At 47.1% G+C, this 25880-nt stretch overlaps 1 protein-coding gene across 3 annotated transcripts in view; it reads left to right on the forward strand.

Annotated features, from left to right (window-relative positions):
* The window catches only part of LOC147114887 (oxygen-regulated protein 1), a 265992-nt gene that overhangs the window by 137532 nt on the left and 102580 nt on the right, over window positions 1–25880 (forward strand). For all 3 annotated transcript variants that reach the window (XM_085992956.1, XM_085992954.1, XM_085992955.1), the window contains 2 exons: window positions 13127–13213; window positions 16920–17052. In XM_085992956.1, coding sequence (XP_085849082.1) covers window positions 13127–13213; window positions 16920–17052 — 220 coding nt within the window. The remainder of the gene's footprint in view (window positions 1–13126; window positions 13214–16919; window positions 17053–25880) is intronic.

Raw genomic sequence — 25880 nt, forward strand, 5'->3', positions numbered from 1 at the left:
CTACTCTCATTCTTCAGCATATACACCAGAGTATTGGACACAGTGGGAGGAATCACGTGCTTGCGAAGCTAAGACAAAGATACTGGATTCCAGGAGCTAATTCCGTAATAAGAAAAATACTCTCTGAATGTATTGTTTGCAGACGGTTACACGCTAGAGCTGGGGAGCAGAAAATGGCAGACCTGCCTGAAGACCGTTTGTTACCAGACAAGCCCCCATTTACAAACGTAGGGGTGGACTATTTCGGGCCTTTCGAGGTAAAGCGAGGACGGAGCCTTGTCAAGAGATATGGTGTGCTTTTCACTTGTTTGACCATCAGAGCAGTTCATATCGAGGTGGCACACACGCTTGACACTGATTCCTGTATTAACGCCTTGCGGCGCTTTGTCTGTAGAAGAGGACAGGTGTCCATTATGCGTTCTGATAATGGCACTAATTTCGTCGGAGCGGAGAGAGAACTACGGGAAGCTATTGAAGGTTGGAATCAGCTTAAAATACAGGAAGCCATGATGCAAACAGGAATTAAGTGGATCTTCAATCCTCCGGCTGCATCCCACCACGGAGGTGTCTGGGAAAGACAGAGACGCACCGTAAGAAAACTACTCAGTTCTGTACTGAAGCAGCAAGCGCTGGATGACGAGGGACTCCAAACCGTTCTGTGCGAGGTCGAAGCCATCATTAATGACCGACCGATAACTAAGACATCAGATGATCCCAATGACCTCGAAGCCCTGACTCCGAACCACCTGTTGTTGTTGAAAACACAGCCAGCCATGCCCCCGGGAGTCTTCAAAAAGGAAGATCTGTATGCCCGTCGGAAGTGGAGGCAAGTTCAGTATATGTCAGACCTCTTCTGGACCAGATGGACAAGAGAATACTTACCTCTGCTACAGGAGCGTCAGAAATGGTCCAAAATAAAGAGGAACTTCATCGTCGGAGACATTGTCTTAATTGTGGATGATTCAGCCCCCAGAAATTCTTGGTTGATGGGAAAAATAATTAAGACCATGCCAGACTCCAGAGGCGTCGTTCGTCGCGTCTGATTGCAAACCAAGACCAGTACCCTGGAGAGACCGATCACAAAGCTCTGCCTGCTACAAGAAGCAGCGTGAAAAGCTCCTGAACGAAAGAAAAAAGTGGACACTTGTATTGTAAATATGTTGAACTCATTAGTTTATGACTCTTAATGTTTGAGTAATTGATATGCTTCATGTGCCTAGTCAATTAGGGGTCGGAATGTAAGAGCCATAAAAGCTTAAGAAAATACTTTAAAATAGTGGCTAAATGGCATAATACAGTTAATTTACCTGAACGACTTATTGTATTAAGAAACCCCCTATTTTCTTGCTCCAGTAGTATAGTCCGACACCCCCTTCATTCTTGCCACAATGGAACAGTCCCTAAGCCACACATGGGTGCAGCCATCTTACAGTTTTAAACTGCACGTGGTGAAAGAGGCAGAAGCTGTGAGGTTTGGAGCAGTACAGTTTTTGACCGTGTTCGTTTATACGTGTTTGCTTTGTAATTCTGTTTGTTAAGTGTTATAGTAAACCGTTTAAAAGACAAAGCTACGTTTGGGAACGTTTTATTTCGACACGCGTCCACTCGATGTTAAAAGCCCCACAGCCCAGTGGCCTGCCTGTTTGGAAACTAAGAAGCGCCACTACAAACACTAACCAGGGAAGCTGATTGACTCTCGAACTAAAGGCAGCTGCTTCCCTCTCTGTCTGTGTGTGTCTCTCTCTCTGTCTCTCTCCCCCCCTCTCCTCCCCCCCTCCCACTCTCCTCCCCCCTCCCCCTCTCCTCCCCCCTCCCCACCTCCCCCCTACCCCTCTCCTCCCCCTCCCCCTGTCTCTCTTCCCCCCTCTCCCCTCCCCCTCTCTCCTCCCCTCCCCCTCTCTCCTCCCCTCCCCCTCTCTCTCCTCCCCCTCGCTCCTCCCCCTCTCTCTCCTCCCCCCTCTCTTCCCCCTCCCCTCTCTCCTCCCCCCTCCCCGCTGTCTCTCTTCCCCCCTCCCCCTCTCTCTCCTCCCCTCCCCCCTCCTCTCCTCCCCCCTCTCTCCTCCCCCCTCTCTCTCCTCCCCCCTTCCCCCCCTCCCCCCTCCACCCCCTCTCACCCCTCCTGCTCCCCCCTCCCCTGCTCCCCCCCTCCTCCTGCCCCTCCCTCCTCCTGCCCCTCTCCTTCCCTCTGTCTCTCCTTCCCTCTCTCTCTCCTTCTCTCTCTCTCTCTCTCTCTCCTTCACTCTCCCTCTCTCTCTCTCTCTCTCTCCTTCCCTCTCTCTCTCTCCTTCCCTCTCTCTCTCTCTCTCCTTCCCTCTCTCTCTCTCTCCTTCCCAGACAGACAGACAGACAAACTCATTTATCTATATAAGTAATAAAAAAAATTTAAAAAATTTCATAACGGCATGCCCCCAAGAAAACAAAGCAGACTTACACCCAGCACTTCTGATGTGTCCCAAAAAAAGGCTAAAAGAGCCTCAGAGTCTCCTGACCAGACTCAAGCACGTCAAGGTGATGACCGGACGAGACACGCCCAAGCCAGAGCCTCAGAGACTCCTGACCAGACTCAGGCACGTCAAGGTGATGACTGAACGAGACATGCCCAAGCCAGAGCCTCAGAGACTCCTGACCAGACTCGGGCACGTCGCCAGGCCGACAATGGACGCAGGGGCATTGCCAGAGCTGACATTTGGAGTCATTGGCTCAGAGCAGCCTTCTCCTATACACCCACCATCAATTATGAAGCAGACCCCACAGTCATCATTGGCAAGATGACCATCATTTGCCCTCACTGTGGCGCTCTGAAGTGGGAAGGAGAAATTGCTGGGATATGCTGCAATGGAGGAAAGGTTAAACTTCCAACACTAACAGCTCCGCCTGAACCCCTACACTCACTTCTGTTCGGCCGAAATCCAGCTTCAACACATTTCCTCACTCATCAGAAAGTACAACAACCTCTTTTGGTGCAAAGAGAGTGCGTGAATCAGGATTTTGCCCAACTTTTAAAGTTCATGGACAGGTGTACCATACAGCTGGCTCACTACTTCCTTTACCAAACGAAAGACCTCAGTTTCTGCAAATCTACTTCTTGGGTGATGACGAAGAGCAAGCCAATCACTGCAGGGAAGCTGCTGTTCTGCCCGCACAACAACGCCAAATCAAGCTTGAAACTTTGATTGAGTTACAGCACATGCTTCATCACCAAAACACATATGTTAAGAGTTTCAAAACAGCCATCGAAAAAACAACAAATGAAGACCTCAAAGTTGTTATCAAAGCTGACAAGACTCCTGCAGGTGAACATGAGCGACGCTTCAATGCTCCGACCACCAAAGAGGTAGCCATTGTCATTGTGGGCCAAGAATTTGAACAACGGGACATTGTCTTGCATATGAGAGGTGGTCCACTCAAAAGAATTTCTGAGCTTCACAGGTCATATGATCCTCTGCAATACCCGCTTTTGTTTTGCCATGGGGAAGATGGATACGATGCCTATAACAAGATCCCACATGTTGACCCCAAAACTGGTGTGCCACCTACAGCCCAAAGGCAAAAGATGGTTGCTGCCATGGAATTCTATTCATACAGGCTGATGGAATGACAAACTGCTTCAAACCACCTGCTTCAGTGTGGACGACTTCTCCACCAGTTCCTCACTGACATGTATGCAAAAATAGGAGAGCGGCTTCATTGGTTCCGGAATAACCAAAATCATTTGAGAGTCACAGACTATATACACTTACGAGATGCTGTGGCCAATGATGGCAACACTGAGGACATTGGTCAACTGGTCATCCTACCATCCACCTTCGTTGGAGGTCCTAGGTACATGCATGAGCACACGCAAGATGCCATGACCTATGTCAGAAACTATGGCAGACCTGACCTCTTCATCACCATGACTTGCAATCCCCAATGGCAGGAGTTCCCACCCAAAGCTGGTACTGAAAGGCATGAGCTCATAGCACCGGTCTTCAACCTCAAAGTTAAAAAACTGCTCAAACTCCTGACTGTGGGCAAACTTTTTGGTGCACACAATTGCTACATGTACAGCATTGAGTGGCAGAAGAGAGGACTTCCTCATGTTCATTTGTTACTCTGGCTTCAGGCAAAGATTCACCCCAATCAAGTTGATTCCTTCATCTCTGCAGAGCTACCCGATAAGGACCAGGATCCTATCCTCTTTTATGTTGTTGTAAAAAATATGATTCATGGTCCTTGTGGGCGACACAACCCTTCTTCTCCCTGCATGAAAAACAATGCATGTACAAAAGGGTACCCAAAGCCACTACGCGAAGAAACTCAGCATGGGGATGATGGCTATCCTTTGTACAGGAGAAGGGGCAAAGAGAGTGGAGGTTTCAGCACTGAGATAAGAATGCGAACTAAAAAATCTAGCCACTCAAGTCAACCTGGTCCGTCAAATCAGACAACACAGCAAAGACAGACATTGGAAGTTGACAACCGTTGGATTGTTCCTTACTGTCCACTCCTATCCAGGCTCTTCAAATGTCACATCAATGTGGAGTACTGCCACTCAGTTAAGTCTATCAAATATGTGTGCAAGTACATACATAAGGGCAGTGACCAAGCTGTCTTTGATCTTCAAGCGGCTGGACAGCAGAATCAAAATGATGAGATCACCACACATCTGATGGGCCGTTACATCTGCAGCAATGAGGCAGCCTGGCGAACTTTTGGATTTGACATCCACAACCATTACCCCACTGTCACTAAATTGGATGTTCACTTGGAAAATGGACAAAGGGTTTTATTCCGACCTGCAAATGCCAGCCAACGTGCCGAGGAACCTCCAAAGACAAAACTTACAGCATTCTTTGAGTTGTGCCAAACGAATGACTTTGCCAAGACACTTTTCTATCATCAGGTGCCCAAGTCTACACCTGGCAGCCAAACAAGACATGGCGGGCTCGGCGCCCTGGAGCAGGTCAGAAGGAAGTTCCTGGTCATACAGGGGTGTACTCATCAGATGCACTTGGCAGAGTCTACACGGTCCATCCAAACAACACAGAGTGCTTTCACCTTCGCCTACTCCTCCATGACGTTGCTGGGCCAACATCATTTAATGACCTCAAGACTGTCGCTGGCCAACTCTGTGACTCCTTTCAAGAAGCTTGCCGCAGGAGAGGACTCATTGAGGATGACATTCATTGGCATGCCACGATGACAGAAGCTGCTGTGTCTTACTCCCCCAATAGGCTACGAAATCTCTTTGCCATTATAATTGCCCTCTGCAGCCCTTCCAACCCGATGCAGTTGTGGGAAGATCACAAAGACAGCCTCACAGAAGACATCTTACACCAACTCAAGACAGCCAACCCCACAATGACGCTGAACTTCACTGATGCAATGTACAATCAGGTATTGATCCTTTTGGAGGACAAGACTTTGGCATTGGCTGGCAAATCTCTGACTAAGTTGAACCTTCGACCTCCCAATAGGAATGATTCTCCAGGTCTCAGCAGAGAGGTCCTCAGGGAAACCACCTACAATGTTGAGGGACTGACCTCCTTTGTCACCGTCACTGAACCTAAATTGGTTCCAGACCAGAAAGAGACATACAGGCTGGTTGTGGATATGGTGGAAAACAATGCAGGTGGCATTATCTTCCTCGATGCACCTGGTGGAACAGGAAAGACATTCCTGATCAATCTTTTACTGGCCATGGTTCGCTCTAAAAGACACATTGCACTGGCTGTTGCCTCATCAGGAGTCACTGCAACTCTTCTCCAAGGAGGTCGCACTGCCCACTTAACCTTTGCTCTCCCTCTGGATCTGACAACACAAGAACACCCAGTGTGTAACATTAGCAAAGGAACTGGTGCTGCTGAGTTGCTTCAAAAGTGCAGACTCATTGTGTGGGATGAGTGTACAATGGCCCACAAGAGGGCACTTGAAGCACTCGACAGAACTCTTCAGGATCTGAGAGGCAACAATAGGCTGATGGGTGGCACCACCCTGTTGCTGGCAGGTGATTTCCGCCAAATCCTGCCAGTTGTACCCAGAGGAACTCCAGCAGATGAACTCAATGCTTGTCTCAAGGCATCCCATCTGTGGCCAAATGTGCAAACAGTCCATTTGACCACAAACATGCGTGTTCATATGCATGGTGACGAGATGACAGAATCCTTTGCGCAACTTTTGCTACAATTGGGAGAAGGAAAATTGCCAGTTGACAGCAGTGGTCAAATCACCATTCCTCCAGGCTTTGGCAGTCAAGTCAAAACAGTTGATGAGTTGATCTCACAGGTGTATCCAGACCTCCTTAATCACTTCAAAGATTCAAAGTGGCTGTGTGAATGGTCAATACTTGCACCCAGGAATGATATTGTCAAACACATAAACATGCTCCTTCGTCAAAAACTCCCTGGCCAAGAGCAAATGTACAAAAGTGTTGATACTGTTTGTGACAGTGCTGATGCGGTACACTACCCCACTGAGTTCCTCAACTCATTGCAGCCTTCAGGAACTCCTCCTCACAAACTGGTACTGAAGGAAGGCACCCCCATCATGCTCCGAAGAAACATATATCCGCCAAAGCTGTGCAATGGAACCAGACTGGCAGTCAAAAAGCTCATGCCAAATCTCATTGAGACTACCATCATCTCTGGCTGTGCCAGAGCGGAGGATGTTCTCATTCCTCCAATTCCAATGATACCAACTGACTTGCCATTTCAATTCAAATGGCAACAGTTTCCTGTGACAATTTCTTTTGCTATGTCAATCAACAAGGCACAGGGGCAGACTTTGAAGGTTGCTGGCATCAATTTACTCACGCCCTGTTTTTCACATGGCCAGTTGTACGTGGCATGTTCAAGAGTTGGTGCATCAAGGAATCTGTTTATTTTAACACCCTCAGGAAAAACAGAAAATGTTGTCTATCAACGGGCTCTCCAATAATGCAGACTGCTCTCACCTTCGTCTACTTCTCCATCCAACATCATTTAATTACCTCAAAACTCTGACTGGCCATCTGTGTGCCTCCGTTATAAAAGCTTGCCGCAGGAGAGGACTCTTTTTCAGGACTCTTCAAGATCTGAGAGGCTGCATACCTACTACAAGATTACAAAATCACTCTGTGCAATACCAACCCTCTTGGGTTTGCAAACCTTTACCAGAGGGAATATTCACTCAGTCTTTGGTTGTAACTCCAGCATATTGTCAAATGCTCTATTGTTCTACATTGTTGCAATAAATGTTCACGTTGATTTCTAAACTGACCTCTAAATGCCTCACATAGAATCTTTTATTTCCCTATCAACTCATACACTGAAACTTTGTGAATAATGTAATATCACTCCTGGGTGCTTAGGAAGAGTTCTTCAATCCCACCAGTTTAAAAAACTGTTTTATAAACATTCCACAGGGTTCTTCAGTTCCCTCGGCACTTCAGCTAGTTAAATATATTCAAGAAGGAGTTGGATATATTTCTTAAGGCTAAGGGGACCAAGGGGTATGGGGAGAAAGCAGGGACCGGGTACTGAATTTGGATGATCAGCCATGATCGCATTGAATGGCGGAGCAGGCTCGAGGGGCCGAATGGCCTACTCCTGCTCCTATCTTCTATGTTTCTATGTTATATTAATGTAGCATGCACATGGAATTGTGCAGATGATCATAGGGCATCTGATGCTCAAACAGATTGACTTATCAGTCACTCATGCAATGTAAATGAGAGAGATGCAAATCTATTCTGTCACCAGCTTGCTCTGCTGTGCCCGACTGACCGTCCCCCACTTCCAGATCCTCATCACCTCCAATGATTTCGAGTGCCACCTTTCAGCATTGGTCATATTGGAAAAGGAAGGTGGCCCTCCTCCTGTCCTCGCCCTGTCCCTCTTATTGTGGGCTCTCTTTTCCTGCAATGAGGGACACAAGTGGAGTTTGAGTGAGAATGATGGAGTGAGTGTGGAGAATCCATAGCATAGATGCTTAGAAGGAGGCAAAAATGGAGTGCGGTGCCAATACCAAGGGCCCTCCCTGTGTATTGTTAGTTGTTGGAATTGCATAACAGTGATAGCGAGTGTGAGGGCAGCATAGTTGAATAGTGAAGTGATTGTGTACATAGAGAGAGAGGGATGGTTAAGTGTGCAAGGGACGTAAGGGTAAAGTGGGATGTGCAGGAGTAGGTTGACAATGCAGAGTGCTGGTGATGCGAACAGATTGAGGGCAAGTATGATGTTATACTCACTTTTCCTGAGTGTACAAGGTCATTAAAACTTTTCCTGCACTGCACCCAGGATCGAGTGCACAACGATCTGGCGCCGACCTCCTGAGCAATTTGCAGCCAGGCTGCTTTGCTTTGCTGTGGAGGCTACCTCCTTCCAGCGGATGGGAAGAGAACCTCCTTGCGCCCTCTGACTCCCTCCACAAGAGAATGGAGGGAGTCATCATCAAAACAGGGTGAGGCCTTGACCCTTGAAGTCATGGCAACAGTTGGTAGGATAAAATCCAGCATCAAAAAATAAGAGAATGAAAGAAGGCTGCAAGGGCCCCTTAAATGCAGCTGGCTAACTGACTTCAGTAGAGGCGGGACCAGAACCCGCCGACCACCTGACCCACACCCACCCCGTCACCAATGATAAAATCGCGGCCAATGTGGCAACATAAGAACATAAGAAATAGGAGCTGGAGTAGGCCATTTGGCCCCTCGAGCCGGCTCCACCATTTAATGAGATCATGGCTGATCTGATCTTGGACTCAGCTCAATTTCCTTGCCCACTCCCCATAACCCATCACTCCTTTATTGTTCAAAAATCTGTCAATCTCCACCTTAAATATATTCAGTGACCCAGCCTCCACAGCTCTCTGGGGCAGAGAATTCCACAGATTTACGACCCTCTGAGAGAAGAAATTTCTCCTCATCTCAGTTTTAAATGGGCTACCCCTTATTCTGAAACTATGCCGCCTAGTTCTAGATTACCCCATGAGGGGAAACATCTCTGCATGGGTAGGAACTTAGCTAAAGAACAGTAAACATAAAGTAGCAGTTAATGAATGAATGGTTTTTTTGAACTGAAGGGAAGTGAACAGTGGTATCTATCAATTTGTACTGGTTGGTGAATTGGTAAGTAGAAGACTTAAACTTAAAATCACCAGGAAAAGAATGAAGGCAACATTAGGGCATTTTGTTTATCTTAGCTACTCTACATAATTCTTTTATGTTGTGAGTAGTTGGGATATGCAATGCCCTACAAGAAACATTAATGGAAGCAGAATCCATATTCACTTTCAAAGAAGGAAGTGGATGAATATTTGAAAAAGAAGAAAATTAAAAGAAGAATGGGGCTAAGTGGCTAGCTTTTTCAGAAAGCTAACACAGGCACAATGCTCTAAAGTGGCTTCCTTCTGTGATGTAAAATTCTATGGGTAAATTTGCAACTTTGGCGGTAGCAGATTGGTGGCCCCTATTACGTTTTACACCCCGCCTGATTTTCCTTTTCATCGACTCTGGAAGGGCTGGCTTGGTGCTCCAAAAAAGGTGGAATCAGGATTGGAGGGATTTAAACAAGGAATAATGGAAAAGGTGGGAAGCAACAGCATATTTGATAACCTTGAAGACGAAAAGGAGGCTGAGGATAGAAACATAGAAGATAGGAGCAGGAGTAGGCCATTCGGCCCCTCGAGCCTGCTCCGCCATTCAATGAGATCATGGCTGATCATCCAAACTCAGTACCCTGTTCCTGCCTTCTCTCCATATCCCTTGATCCCTTTAGCCTTAAGAAATATATCCAACTCCTTCTTGAATATATTTAATGAATTGGCCTCTACTGCCTTCTTTGGCAGAGAATTCCACAGGTTCACCACTCACTGGGTGAAGAAATTCCTCCTCAGCTCTGTCCTAAATGGCTTACCCCTTATCCTTAGGCTGTGACCCCTGGTTCTGGGCTCCCGACCATGGGGAACATCCTTCCAGCATCTAGTCTGTCTAGTCCTGTTAGAATTTTATAAGTTTCGATGAGATCCCCTCTCATTCTTCTAAACTCCAGCGAGTACAAGCCCAATCGACCCAATCTCTCCTCATACGTCATTCCTGCCATCCCAGGTATCAGTCTGGTGAATCTTCGCTGCACTCCTTCCATGGCAAGCACATCCTTCCTCAGATAAGGCGACCAAAACTGCACACCATACTCAAGATGTGGCCTCACCAAGGCCCTGTACAACTGCAGCAAGACATCCTTGTTCCTGTACTCAAACCCTCTCGCTACAAAGGCCAACATACCATTTGCATTCTTAACCGCCTGCTGCACCTGCATGCTTACTTTCAGCGACTGGTGCACAAGGACGCCCAGGTCTCGTTACACTTCCCCTTCTCCCAATCTATTGCCATTTAGATAATAATCTGCCTTCCTGTTTTTGACACCAAAGTGGATAACCTCACATTTATCCACGTTATATTGCATCTGCCATGCTTCTGCCCAATCACCCAACCAGTCCAAATCATACTGGAGTTTCTCGGCATTCTCCTCACAGCACACATGCCCACCCAGCTTTGTGTCGTCTGCAAACTTGGAGATATTACATCTAGTTCCCTCGTCCAGATCATTAATATATATTGTGAATAGCTGGGGTCCAAGGACCGACCAAGATGGGCCAATGGTTCGAGGGTATGGATGCGTGGAGGGTGGATTGTTTTGAGGAAAGGGAGTGATGATGACAATTTTGAAGGAGATAGATTAGTGCCGGAGAAGAAGGAACCATTGTTAAACTCATCTCTTTGACCAAGATTTCAGGCACTCTTCCTAATCGCTTCCTTCCTGGTTTGGTATCCTTTTCCTTCCATCTATTTGTGAAGTGATTTGGGACACTTCTTTCTGTTAAAGGCACTGAATAAATGCAAGTTTTATTTATTCTGGCTCCTAGGAGACAACACACCATTCAGGACTTTCTGCTGAAGGCACAAACCTGCCTTTCTATTTTTCAGATTGTGGAATCTCTATTACTGATGTGTCACTTCCCCTCTTCCTTAGCAATGGCCTGCTCCACGGTGCCCTCATTGATGCACTCCTCTGAGTTGTTGCCATTTTACTAAGCACGTATCTCTTTGTTAATTCAACAGTCACAGAGGACTGCCTCCTGTTTCCTCTATACTGCCCCAATGGATGGTCACCCAGTTTTCTTTTTTAGTAAATCTCTCTACCTATATAGACATGAGTAAACTAGTAGAAACCAGTATCAGACTTTTTTTGTACTTTTTGCTGCTACTCCCATTCTTGTTTTATGCTAAAATATTGTTACAAATTGTAACCCAAAAACAAAACTGCTTGTTAAGGTCTAGTTAAAGGCAAATCATGAGAAAATCATGTAGCATTGCCTGACTGAATTGTAAGTAAAAATTGAATTCTGAATTCTAGGTTATAGATGTCCTTCATCTCTATGTTAAGGTATGTTGGTAATCTTGCTTTTTCTTTGTATTCTTTTCACAACTTAATACTGCAGGCAACTGTTGAGACATTATTCTGGTATAAAATATTTCATTCAGTGGTTGCCACCTATGGCATTTGGTTGACCCTTGTGGCATTCCTTTTCTGTATTCTGTGGATATTTGAGGCGTTTTGAAATGTGTGGAAGTGTTTTAGGTGATCTCTGTAACTTTCATTCACCACTGGAGAGTTGAACCCTTCCAGATTATGAGACTATCACACATTTGGGCTGTTGATGTACAGCAATTTTTTATGATTTCTTGTTCACATTTTTATGGAAGATAATCTAAATAGCTTTTGTCATTAACTATTCAATAGAGAAATTGAGTAATGTAATGAAATAAATAACTTCACAAACTAGAGTCTATTTCATAGAATGGAATCACAGAAATTATAGCACAGAGAACATCTATGCTGGGGTGCCATCTCTTCAGCTGGAGATATCTGTTCAGTCCCATTTTCTTGGCCTTTTCCCATATCTTTTACTATTACTCCTTTTCAAATATTTATCCAGTTCCCCTTTAAATGATGCTAGTCTTTGACTCAATAGCTCTTCTGGTAAAGCACATTCTAAGAACCCTCTGTGTGGAAAAAAAGCTAGTAACTTCCTCCAGAGTCTATGCACTCTTGTTACCAATTCACCAACCGGTAGAAACAATCCTTCTCTATTTACCCTATCAAAACCTTTCATAATTTGGAAAGATCCCCAGCATAACCTTCTCTGTTCAAGTGGAAAATGCACAATTTTCCAGCTTTTCTTCCTAAGTATAATCACTCAGTCCTGATATTATTCTAGTATATTTTTGCAGTCCCCTTTCCAAGGGGTGCATGTTGCTTCTCAAAGGGGCAGATCTAGGCCTACCAAATCTTTTTAAAGAAATGAGGCAGAAGGAGATGTGCTATGTCTTGCACCTCACCTTCCTGTGGTGTTATCAGAAAGGCACACATTTCCAGGTGTGCCCAGAGAAGCTGGAAGTGGGCCTTGGACTGCTCAGTCTGAAGGTGCCAGGGAGGTCTGAAAAGTTTTTCCTTACAGCCTTACTTTTCCTTACAGCCTTTCAAGTGATCTTTCTCCAAAAGCAGCCAGAAGGTTCTGGAGCCAGCAGCTAGTCTCTCAGGACTGCAGCTGTGCTTCTGTTTCTGCTCCCACTTCCCAGCACACGGCCCTGCGCAGCGGTGCGACCAAGCCATATGAAAACCTCAGCCCATCAAATCTGGGTTCTCAGGCAATGAGAAGCGCAATCTGGTGCAATCTGCCTGCCCATCACCAAGACAAGCCCTTCTGCAGTCGGCTGCATTCATCTGTAAAGGGGCATTAAAGCATTGTCTAACATTTGCTGTACAAAACATTACATCATCCATAAAGTTTTAGAAAGTATCAATGGATTAATAGGTTGCAGAGGCCAGTATTATTTCTTCCCTCTTCAGCCTGTAGGAATAAAGGAGAAGTCCATGCAATCTCACAGTGGTTCCATTGATCTTGATAAATGTCAACATTTCAGACCAGCCTAAGAATTGATCCAGAGCTAGGACCCAGAATATACAACAGTACCTAGACAGTACTTTTTTTTGTCCAATATCATACCTATTTACGCCATTTATTCAGGTTCAAATTGAAAATGCAATGTGTTCTGTAACAATGAAAACAAAGAGGAATGAGAACAATTTATTTATTTATATATTAGGTAAACACAAGGAATATTGGCAAATTATACAAAATCCGTATTGGACACAACAACGACGGTGAATTCCCGGGTTGGCACTGTGAATCGGTAAGGGCACTGAATGAACAAACTTACTTATTTTGTTTTACGCATTCATACAGTAGAACAAAGAGAAATGAATTTGACAGGGAGTACATGTGTTGACAAAATACTTTTGAGGAGAATCAATTATCCTTTGCATTATGTAAATGTCATTTATATTGTATAGAATATATTTTCCTCTGCTCGCTGCTGTTAGCATGAATACAAAGTGGGGAGATCTGCAACTTCATCCTTCCAACCTCAGATGAATGCTGAAAAAAGAACAGAACTGTTACGCTTGTAGGCTTTCCTCTGTAATTTCTCTTGTTCTTTGCACCAAAGATCACTCCTGTCTCTCTTAGGCAGTCCCTCGGAACCGAGGATGACTTGCTTCCACATTAAAAATTAGTTCTCAGGTGACTGATGAGTCCGATGCGGGACCTACAGTCTCTGTCACAGGTGGGGCAGACGGTGGTCGAAGGGGCGGGTGAGTGGGGTGCTTGGGTTGACGTGCGCTTCTTCCGGTTGGCTTCCACTTGCTCCCAGCAAAGAGACTCGAGGTGTTCGACGCCTTCCCGGATGCTTCTCCTCCACTTTGTGCCGTCTTGGGCCAGGGATTCCCAGGTGTCGGTGGGGATGTTGCACTTTTTCAAGGAGGCTTGAAGGGCGTCCTTGAAGTGTTTCCTCTGCCCACCTGGGGCTCTCTTGCCATGTCGGAACTCCGAGTAGAGCGCTTGTTTTTGGAGTCTCGTATCGGGCATGCGGACGATGTGACCCGTCCATCGGAGCTGATCGAGAGTGGTCAAAGCTTTGATGCTGGGGAAATTGGCCTGAGCAAGAACACTGACGTTGGTGCGCCTATCCTGCCAATGGATTTGCAGGATCTTGCGGAGGCAGCATTGGTGGCACCTCTCCAGTGCTTTGAGGTGCCTGCTGTACAGGGTCCATGTGTCCGAGGCATACAGCAGGGTGGGTATCACTGTTGCTCTGTAGACCATGAGCTTAGTGCCGGGTTTGAGGTCCTGGTCTTCAAACACTCTCTTCCTCAGGCGACTGAAGGCTGCACTGGCACACTGAGAGCGGTGTTGGACTTCGTCACCGACATCTGCCCTTGTTGACAGTAGGTTCCCGAGGTATGGAAAGTGGTCCACATTGTCCAAGGCCTTGTCGTGGATTTTGATAATCGGGGGGCAGTACTGTGTGGTGGGGGCAGGTTGGTAGAGGACCTTTGTCTTACGGATGTTTAGTGTGAGGCCTATGCTCTCTTACTTTTCAGTGAAGGTGTTGATGATGGTTTGGCGTTCAACCTCCGAGTGAGCGCAGAGGCAAGTGTCGTCTGCTTACTGTAATTGGACGACAGAAGATGGGACAGCCTTGGATATGCACTGGAGGCAACGGAGGTTGAACAGTTTCCCGTTTGTTCTGCAAATTAGCTCTACTCCAGCGGGGAGCTTACTGAGGGTGTGATGGAGCATTGCAGCAAGGAAGATCGAGAAGAGCGTTCGTGCGATGACACAGCTTTGCTTGACCCCGGTCCGTACATGAATTGGGTTTGTGGTGGAACCGTTGGTCAGGATCACGGCTTGCATGTCGTCGTGAAGCAGGCGGAGGATGGTGACAAACTTTTGAGGGCAGCCGAATTTGAGGAGGACATTCATAATCCCTCACGGTTGACAGTATCGAAGGCCTTTGTGAGATCAAAGAAGGCCATGTACAGCAGTTGGTGCTGTTCCCTGCATTTCTCTTGTAATTGACGCGTGGTGAAGATCATGTCCATTGTGCCCCTTAGTGGGCGAAATCCACATTGCAACTCTGGGAGAAGGCGATTGAGGAGGATTCTTGCGATGGCTTTCCCTGTGGCAGACAGCAGGGAAACTCCTCTGTAATTACTGCAATCGGACTTGTCACCCTTCTTGAAGATGGTCACAATTACAGCGTCTCCTGAGATACCCTGGCATGCTCTCCTCCTTCCAGATAGTTCATGAATTTGCACCAGTAGTGCACCATCATGCTTTAGTGCCTCGGCAGGGATTCCATCTGCTCCTGAGGCCTTGTTGTTCTTCAGTTGTCGGATGGCCTTTTCAACCTCATGCTGGGCTGGGGTTGTGCTGAGATGGTGGTGGGTAGTATGCTGCGGGATGGAGTTGAGGATGCTCACGTCAAAGACAGAGTGTCGGTTAAGGAGATCATCGAAGTGCTCCTTCCAGTGGGCACTGACTGCCTCTCTGTCCTTGATGAGTACCTCTCTGTTCTTGGCCCGCAGTGGGGTAGGACTTTGGGTGCTTGGGCCATAGATGGTCTTGACTGCGCTAAAGAATCCACACACGTCATGGTTGTTGGCTAGCTGCTGGATCTCCTGCGCTTTCTCCACCCACCATCTGTTCTTTAGGTCGCGAGTTTTTTGTTGGACCTCGGCCTTCAGGCGTCTGTAGAGCTGCTTTCTTGCTCTCGAGTTGTGTTGCTGTTTCCAGATCAGGAATGCCTTGCGCTCGTGGCTTATTAGCTCCTGGATCTCCTGGCCGTTCTCATCGAACCAGTCTTGGTGTTTCCTGGATGTGAGTCTTTGCATGTCACAAAATGGAGTGTGATGTTTGTGAACAGTATCTGGTTATGTAGTGTTGCATAGGTGTTGCGCAGAAACACTTGTTACTATAATAGCTTACTGAATTGACACAAGCACCTTCTAGTCTAGATAGCAGAGTAATAAACTACAAATCAGGTTTATTAAAAATAACAATTGGACAATAACAGGAAATCAAGACAACAGATTTCACTTATAACAAAAAGTTTAATGTACAACTCCTCAGATATTCAAAAATAATTTAAAAAAAGTTATGAGACTTTGTCAACTATCAGTAATATTAATGCTTGTAACATAGGCCGGAAATTTCCTTACAAGTGCTCCACCACCGTATCGAGAGCAACATTGAGGGAATTCCCAGCCACAAACAAATAAATGAGATTTTGTTTAACCACTTAATCTTTAGCTATTCATGTCTATCTTCATGAACCCAAAATAAGCAGTGAAGAGGGGAAATCTGTTCCATATGTCCTTCATTATCGATAGACTCTGGCTATGCGTTATCCATGAAGAGGACTTGAAAGTATCAGGACCCTCACTCTCAGAAATCTGTCTCAAGATCTCCACCAGCTTTCTTTATTGTGAAGATTGAACTGAAGCAAATTAAGTCAAAACATTACTTTACAAAACCAAATACAGATGTCCCTCATGGCACATCTGTAATCAAGGAGTTCGTTTCCCACAATCTGCATCCAGTTAATCAAGGTGAGAAGCTGCAATTAAAATGAGGGGTACAACTTATCACCTCTGACCCCGCTGCCTTCCTGATGGGTCTGAATATTAACCTGCTCTTTTGAATATATTTTGTAGACTGATGAAAAATTAGCATTTTAACATTTTCTGTTTCCCTCTATACTTTTTATGAAGACCACTTGTCACCATGAACTCTTCTGCAGCAGAAGGATGGAAGTACATGAGCCTTGGACGACTCTATGATTTCCATCAATGCTACTCCATAAAATTCCAGCAGGAGTTGTACTTGTGAGGGAGCTTTTGAGAAAAACAGGAAGCATGTGCCACTTACAATCTCCTGTTGAGAATGCATCAACTATTCAATCTTAAAAAAACACATACTTTAAGCAGAAATTTGTAAAGGGCTTGATTTTGTTTGTGTATCCCAGCTTACTGTATCTTTCTGTTGGTATGTTTTAGATCCATTTACAGAATATTTCCTCACGTAAAGAGTACCACTTTGCTGTTAATAGCTGGATGGATCGGAATCAAGATGATGGAGAGATCTGCAGAGAAGTGCCTATTATGGAGAATGGTAAAGAAGTTTTCCCAGGTAAGTCTTTTTGAGAAGAAGCAGTTCTTTTTTAAGGGTATTGTTTGTCTTGGATTTTTTGCACATGTCCAGGACGCAGGTTTTTGGTTTGTCAGCCCCACTAAGATGTTCTACTGACCATGAACTAAAAATATTCATTGTCCTTATGTTTTTAAAGTAATGCATTTATAACTTTTCCTAAGTGCTCTGAATGTCATATCCTAGTTATAATGCACATTTGATGTTGGTGTGATGTGATCTTTGCATCGCACTGATGACAATCATACAATAAAACTTGAAAATCCAGGCCTCTATGTTTCGTTGTATTTATAATACTGTTGACTATCCCTCATATTAAATAAAGAATTGGCTGGTAAAACCTCATTAAAGTCAAAGCAAAATAAATATCTCAACCTAGAAATTCCACCCGCCTCTTTGGTCCCATCATGATCCCATCACAAATCCTTATGATAGGTAATTAACGGCCCAGTAATTCCGTTCCAAACGCGTGAGTACGGTCGGGGTACTCACGCGTCTGGCCGGAGGAAATGCCGGTTTTCGGCATGCACAGCGCATGCGGGGAAAACTGGCATTTCCTGTCCTCTGAACGAAGGGGTTCAGAGGCACAGCGCGTGCGACTGCACAGACAGCGCGTGCGACTGCACAGGCAGCGCGTGCGCAGTGAACTTCGGCGATTTCATTCATGGATTCAGTGAGGTTAAGTCCTTACAACTTACACATGAAAAAAGCATGTGTAAAGTTGCTCCAGAGGCTGCGGAGGAAGATATATTTTATCGTGGAGCTTCTGAAAGGCAATATTTTTGTTTGGGAAAGGGAGGAAAGTTATTTTAAGAAATGCTGAGGTAAGTTTTAAAGTTTAATTATTTTTTTTAAAACGGGTTTTCAGTACTGTAGGTAGAAGGAGCAATTGTGGCTGTGTGAATTGAATTTGCTGTGTTTATTAAATGTGAAAATGACTGTTCTAAAATGAGTAATGTAACATTTCCAACATTTTTAAGAAATAAACTTTTCATCAGTAATATATTCTTTTAAGTAATTATGTATGTATGTCCGTATATATTCCTTTACGTATATGTATGTATGTATATATTCCTTTACTTATGTGTATGAATGTATGTATTTAATTATGATTTTCCAATAAGTTACTTTCTCTGAAAGTCATAATTAAATACATACATTCATACACATAAGTAAAGGAATATATACATACATACATATACGCAAAGGAATATATACAGACATACATACATAATTGCTTAAAAGAATATATTACTGATGAAAAGTTTCTTTCTTAAAAATGTTGGAGTCATTTTCACATTTAATAAACACAGCAAATTCAATTCACATAGCCACAATTGCTCCTTCTACCTACAGTACTGAAAACCCATTTTAAAAAATAAAAATAAACTTTAAAACTTACCTCAGCATTTCTTAAAATAACTTTCCTCCCTTTCCCAAACAAAAATATTGCCTTTCAGAAGCTCCACGATAAAATATATCTTCCTCCACAGCCTCTGGAGCAACTGTACTCATGCTTTTTTCATGTGTAAGTTGTAAGGACTTAACCTCACTGAAAGCATGAATGAAACCGGCGAATTTTACTGCGCACGCGCTGCCTGTGCAGTCGCACGCGTTCTGCCTCTGAACCCCTTCGTTCAGAGGACAGGAAATGCCGGTTTTCCCCGCATGCGCTGTGCATGCTGAAAACCGGCATTTCCTCCGGCCAGACGCGTGAGTGCCCCGACCGTACTCACGCGTTTGGAACGGAATTACTGAGCCAACATTTTATATGTCAATAAAATGAAAAATTTAACAATTGCACAATTTGCCCCCTCGCATCTGCGACTGAGGGTCCAAGGAGGTGCATTGCGCAAGAGGTCATCGTCGCACGTATCCTCACACTGTTCCCTTTCGGGAACTGTATGAAGTGGTGGAAGGATTTCTGGCCACGTTAACGCTCCTTCCGTGACCATAACCATCTTCATACCAGCCATTAGGGTGGTTAGTCCTATGGCGTGAGGGTTTTACGGGCTCCCACAACCCATCTGAGGGGGGGGGGGGGGCACCCACACCCGCGGACGCAAGTATCCCGCTGGATGTCCACCCAGAATTTATAGTTGGAGCTCCGACTCCACTTGCCGGGACTGTCTGGAGCGGGGTTCGAAACCCTACTCCTTCTGGCCCAGCGGCGGGGATGCTTACCGCTACGCAAAAGGCCCACTCCGCGCAAAAGGTGACACCCATACATTTCCTGCGCCTTTTCCCTCCCCGTGACTGGAGCCCTATGCTGCCACTTGAAAGACCAAGCTATCATCTGTCCTTTTTGCGGCGCCTTGGACTTCTCATTACCAATGATGAGCAGACGCTGCGCCTCCACCTCGTTGAGGAGATTGCTGAGGTCATCATCAGTTCAATTGTGAGTTCTTTTAATGCCGTGAATTGTGCTCATTCCAGCCATTTCACGTTGCTAATCGGAGTGGGCCTTTGGCGTAGCGGTAGGATCCCCGCCACTGGGCCAGACGGGGTAGGGTTTCGAACCCCGCTCCAGACAGTCCCGGCAAGTGGAGTCGGAGCTCCGGCTCTAAATTCTGGGTTGACATCCAGTGGGATATTTGCGTCCGTGGGTGTGGGTGGCCCCCCCCTCCTCGTATAGCTTGTGGGAGCCCGTAAAATCCTCCCGCCATAGGACTAACCACCCTAATGGCTGGTACAAAGATGGTTACGGTCACGGAAGGAGCGTTAATCACGGCCATAAATCCTTCCACCACTTCATACAGTTCCCCAAAGGGAACAGTGTGAAGACACGTATGACGACGATGTTGCTAAATAAATAAATGGAATGAAAAAATTCTTTCAGGGCTTTTAAAAGTCATTAAATTGCTTTAATTCTGTTTAAAACTACTTCAGATTCTTCAAAATAATGTAAACGTTTTTAAAAGTTTATAAAAGTTACCAAAAGCTTCATAAAAATACCAAAAACCTATTTGAAATGCTGCTCTGCATGTAAAAATGCTTTGCAGCTTGTGAGAAACATTGGGGGCGCGTCCTATTAAACTGAGACCTCAAGGCGCGTGTCTCAGTTGCACAGCGCGCTCCAGGCTTCGCGCTGGCTGCACTCCTGGGCGGCGTGACGTCAGACGCTGCCCGGGATTCTTCTCTTTCAAAAAGAAATTCCAGGCGTCCCTGGAGGTGAACGGCAGGCGCGTCGGGTAAGTGCAGATCGGGGGCTTGCACGCGCGGCAAGCCCCCGATCCGAATTTCTGCCCCAACATATTGGGGATGGGCACCTGTACAAGTAGCAGCACCACAGGGACATACACCCAACGGAGCAAACCAAATCTTGCTGCTCTGAGAGGGGGTTCCACAGGCGTGCCTGAAAAGTGGGCAAATTTACTTGTTGGTCACCTCCTCAATAGTAGAACCAGAGTCGAGGATAATTGATCTCTCTGAGATTGATTACAATCCAAATTCTTCCCGGTTGGGTCTACATGCGGCCCAGAATGGAATCTAAGCCCGAATGCCTACAGCCATGCCCCAAACTGAATTTGTGAGAGAAAGCTTCTGCTCCTCCCTGTCAGAATTTGCTATGGATGTATCCATGGGGCAGAAACTGGTTTTTATTTTGGGATTTCCCTTTAACCATGGGTGCAGTAGCATAGTGGTTATGTTACTGGACTAGTAATCCAGAGGTCTGAACTAATGATCTGGAAACGTGAGTTCAAATCCCAGCATGGCAGCTGGGGAATGTAAATTCAGTTGATTAAATAAATGTGGAATCAAAAGCTAGTATCCATAATGGTGACTATGAAACTACCGGATTGTTGTAATTAACCAACAAAATCTGCCATCCTTACCTGGTTGGCCTATATGTGACTCCAGACCCACAGCAATGTGGTTGACTCTTAACTGCCTTCTGAATGACCCAGCAAGCCAAACCGCTGCGAATAAAACAGGATGGACCGCTCGGCAGCGACCTAGGCACTGGCTTCAGGCACACCCAGCCCAGTCGACCCTGCAAAGACCTCCTTACTAACATGGGGACTTGTGCCAAAATTGGGAGAGCTGTCCCACAGATTACTAAAGCAACAGCCTGACATGGTCCTACTCACAGATTCATACCTTTCAGCCAACATCCCAGACTTCTGTATCACCATCCCTGGGTATGTCATGTCCCACCAGCAGGACAGTGCTGGCCAAAGAGGAATAAGTGGGCAAATTTACTTGTTGGTCACTTCCTCAATGGTAAGTCCAGGACAATTGGGGGGAAATATTCGATCGCGCCCCAAAGCTAACTTCGCCGGGGCACTACTTTTAGTGCCCTGAAAAAGTTAACGCCCCCGCACCATAAATTGAGTGGTAGCGCCCCAAGCAGGGGGCAGGGCACTACTGGAAGCGCTCCCCCTCCTTTCTGGGGCGCTACCATTCAATATCGTGGCGCTATGTGCAACAGCGCCATGCGCATCGGAATGTAGAGCCACGGTATTACAGGCCTCCCTCCCCTGGTTAAAAGGGAGGAGCCAAGCGCAGCAGGCACCGGGGCCCTGCTGGACCACTGGGGGGCGGGGTGCCGGGAAACAGCCCAGCACTCGAGGAGTGCCGGGCTGACTGATTGCGGCCAGCACCCCACATGAAGAAGCGGGAGGGGGCAGGTGCTGGCAGGCGGCCCAAAAAGAAATGGCAGCCTGGCACCTGCCCTTTAATTAGCACCCTGAACCTGTCGAACATATCGTCCGGCAGTAGGTCAGGAGGCACGCCAGGAGTTCGCGGCTGGGGCGCTGTGCACGGCGATGATACCATCGCCAGAGGCGCAGCGCCACAGGGCGCTACCAGCTACAGCCACCGCTGAATTTTGCGGGAGGCGTCAGCGGCGCTGTGCCCTGGCGCTAGAAGCTTTGTGCCCCGTTAGCGCCCCAGTGGGGGCGCTATTGGGAGGTGCAAAGCAACCCAATTTTTTCCCCTTGATCTTTCTGGGATTGATTGCAATCCAATTTCTTCCCAGTTGGGTCCACATGCAGTCCAGAATGGAATCTATGCCTGAATGCCTCCAGACACTCCCCAAACTGAATTTGGGATGGAGGGGGAGCAGTGAGAGAAAGCTTCTGCTCCCCCCTTTCAGAATACAGTAGGGAGGGAGTGGCCCTGGGAGTCCTCAACATTGACTCCGGACCCCATGAAATCTCATGGCATCCGTTCAAACATGTGTAAGGAAAACTCCTGCTGATTACCACCTACCGCCCTCCCTCAGCTGATGAATCAGTACTCCTCCATGTTGAACACCACTTGGAAGAAGCACTGAGGGTAGCAAAGGCACAGAATGTACTCTGGGTGGGGGCTTCAATGTCTATCACGAAGAGCAGCTCAGTAGCACCACTACTGACTGAGCTGGCCAAGTCCTGAAGGGCATAGCTGTCAGACTGGGCTTGCACAGGTGATGAGAGAACCAACACGAGGGAAAAACCTACTTGACCTCATCCTCACCAATCTACCTGTCGCAGATGCATCTGTCTATGATAGTATTGGTAGCAGTTACCGCTGCACAGTCCTTGTGGAGACGAAGTCCCATCTTCACATTGAGGACACCCTCCATCGTGTTGTGTGGCACAACCACCGTGCTAATTGGGATAGATTCAGAACAGATCTAGCAGCTCAAAACTGGGCATCCATGAGGCGCTGTGGGCCATCAGCATCAGCAGAATTGTATTCCACCACAATCTGTAACCTCATGGCCTGGCATATCCCTCACTCTGCCATTACCATCAAGCCAGGGGAACAACCCTGGTTCAATGAGGAGTGTAGAATGCATGCCAGGAGCAACACCAGGTGTACCTCAAAATGAGGTGGCAACCTGGGGAAACTGCAACACGGACTACATGCATGCTACTCAGTGGGAGCAGCGTGCTATAGACAGAGCTAAGCGATTCCACAACCAGTGGATCAGATCAAAGCTCTGCACTCCTGCCACATCCAGTCGTGAATGGTGGTGGACAATTAAACAACTAAAGGGAGAAGGAGGCTCCATGAACATCCCCATCCTCAATGATGGTGGAACCCAGTACTCGAGTGCAAAAGACAAGGCTGAAACGTTCACAACCATCTTCAGCCAGAAGTGCCAAGTGGATGATCCATCTCAGCCTCTTCCTGAGGTCCCCACCATCACAGAAGCCAGTCTTCAGTCAATTCGATTCATTCCACGTGATATCAAGAAACGGCTGATCACACTGGATACAGCAAACTCTATGGGCCCCAACAACATTCCGGCTGTCGTGCTGAAGACTTGTGCTCCAGAACTAGCCGCGCCGCTAGCCAAACTGTTCCAGTTCAGTGACAACACTGGCATCTACTTGACAATGTGTAAAACTGCCCAGGTATGTCCTGTCCACAAAAAACAAGACAAGTCCAATCCAGCCAATTACCGGCCCCATCAGTCTACTCTCAATCATCAGCAAAGTGATGGAAGGTGTCGTCGACAGTGCTATCAAACAGCACTTACTCACCAATAACCTGCTCACTGATGCTCAGTTTGGGTTCCGCCAGGACCACTTGGCTCCAGACCTCATTACAGCCTTGGTCCAAACATGGACAAAAGTGCTGAATTCCAGAGGTGAGGTGAGAGTGAATGCCCTTGACATCAGAGCAGCGTTTGACTGAATGTGGCATCATAGAGCCCTAATAAAATTGAAGTCAACGGGAATCGGGGAAAACTCTCCACTTGCTGGAGACATGCTAGCATAAAGGAAGATGGCTGTGGTTGTTGGAGGCCAATCATCACAGCCCCAGGACATCGCTGCAGGAGTTCCTCAGGGCAGTCCTAGGCTCAACCATCTTCAACTTCTTCATCAGTTCCTCAGATAATTAAGCAGTGCAAGCCCGCTTGCAGCAAAACCTGGAAAACATTCAGGCTTGAGCTGATAATTTGCAAGTAATATTTATGCCACACAAGTGCCAGGCAATGACTATCTCCAACAAGAGAGATTCTAACCACCGCCCCTTGACATTCAATCGCATTACAATTGCCGAATCCCCCACCATCACCATTGACCAGAAACTTAACTGGACCAGCCATATAAATACTGCGGCTACAAGAGCAGGTCAGAGGTTGCTTATTCTGCGGCGAGTGTCTCACCTCCTGACTCCCCAAAGCCTTTCCACCATCTACAAGGCACAAGTCAAGATTGTGATGGAATATTCTCCACTTGCCTGGATGAATGCAGCTCCAACAACACTCAAGAAGCTCGACACCATCCAGGTCAAAGCAGCCCGCTTGATTGGCACCCCATCCACCACCTTAAACGTTCAATTCCTCCACCACCGGCACACCCTGGCAGCAGTGTGTACCATCTCGAAGATGCACTGCAGCAACTCGCCAAGGCTTCTTCGACAGCACCTCTCAAACCTGTGATACCTCCCACCTAGAATGACAAGGGCAGCTGGCGCTTGGGAACATCAGCACCTCCAAGTTCCCCTCCAAGTCATACACCATCCTGACTTGGAAGTATATCGCCGTTCCTTCATCGTCGCTGGGTCAAAATCCTGGAACTCCCTCCCTAACAGCACTGTGGGAGTACCTTTACCACATGGACTGCAGCAGTTCAAGAAGGCGGCTCACCACCACCTTCTCAAGGGCAACTAGGGATGGGTAATAAATGCTGGTCTTGCCAGTGACGCACACATCCCAGGAACAAATTAAAAAACAGAACTATGGCCCTGATTTTCCCCCAGCCGTCGGACGGGTTTTCAGGCGGGCGGGGACCGAAAATCGCAGAAATGGGGGTCATGACGCCCCCCGCCCGATTCCCCGCCCCGCCCGACTTTCGCCCCCGTGTTTCAGCGCGACCCGAATCAGTCCCGCCCGCAGCAGGCAGGAATGGTCGGCGGGAGCCTAATGATCAATAATTGGCATGTTTAATCCTATTTTCAGGGTCCCTTGCAATTTTCAGCCTTTCTCCACGTAAAACACGCCTGGTGGGAACACCGCTGATGAAACCTGGCGTGAACAAAGTTGGCTTGCTTGCTTTCAGCTGCAGGTCAATCAGGACTGAAGAGATTTAATTAGACAGCATTTGTAGGCTGCAGGACCTTGTTGCTGAAGGCTTGGGGCAACTTGTTGAAGGCTTAGGCACAGCTGTGGAAGGTTGGAGCCTCACACACTTCTCCAGTGTGAGCTCCTGGGAAGCCCCTCTCACCACCCTAACTCAGCGCCTCCTCAACGGAGGCATCTGCCAGAAGCATGGGAGGCCTTTTGTTCCTTCCCTTCCTGGCATTAGAGGATCTCCAACAGCAGAGGAGGCTGGAGCAACTCCAGCAGCAGCAGCACCAGCAACAACAGCAGCACCAGCAACAACAGCAGCACCAGCAGGAGCGACAGGCTGTGGCTCAGCCACCTGAGGCAGCACAGGCCAGAAGGGGCCAGCGCATGGAAGGCCGTCGGCGCAGGAGATACCCCCCAAACAGGGTCTACAGATACAGGGTGAGCTACCTCAACATGACTGAGCAGCAGTGCCAGAGGCGGCTCCGACTTTCGCGAGAGGTTGTGACTGACATCTGCGCAATGCTGCAGCAAGACCTGGAGCCCAGAGCACCAGGTCCACACTCCTTACCAGTGGCCATCAAAGTCACCACCGCACTCAACTTTTATGCCTCAGGCTTCTTCCAGGGATCAGCAGCAGACATCAGCGGTATCTCCCAGGCGGCCGCACACACTTGCATCAAACAGGTCACCGATGCCCTCTTTGCCCTCGCGCACAATCACATCCATTTCACCAGGGATCGCGCAAGTGTGAGGGCACGAGCGCTTGGATTAGCTCAGCTGGCAGACTTTCCAAGGGTGC

Source organism: Somniosus microcephalus, chromosome 7 (assembly GCF_052327205.1).
Source record: "Somniosus microcephalus isolate GS21.2 chromosome 7, FLI_Smic_1.0, whole genome shotgun sequence".
In the NCBI taxonomy this organism is placed as follows: domain Eukaryota; kingdom Metazoa; phylum Chordata; class Chondrichthyes; order Squaliformes; family Somniosidae; genus Somniosus; species Somniosus microcephalus.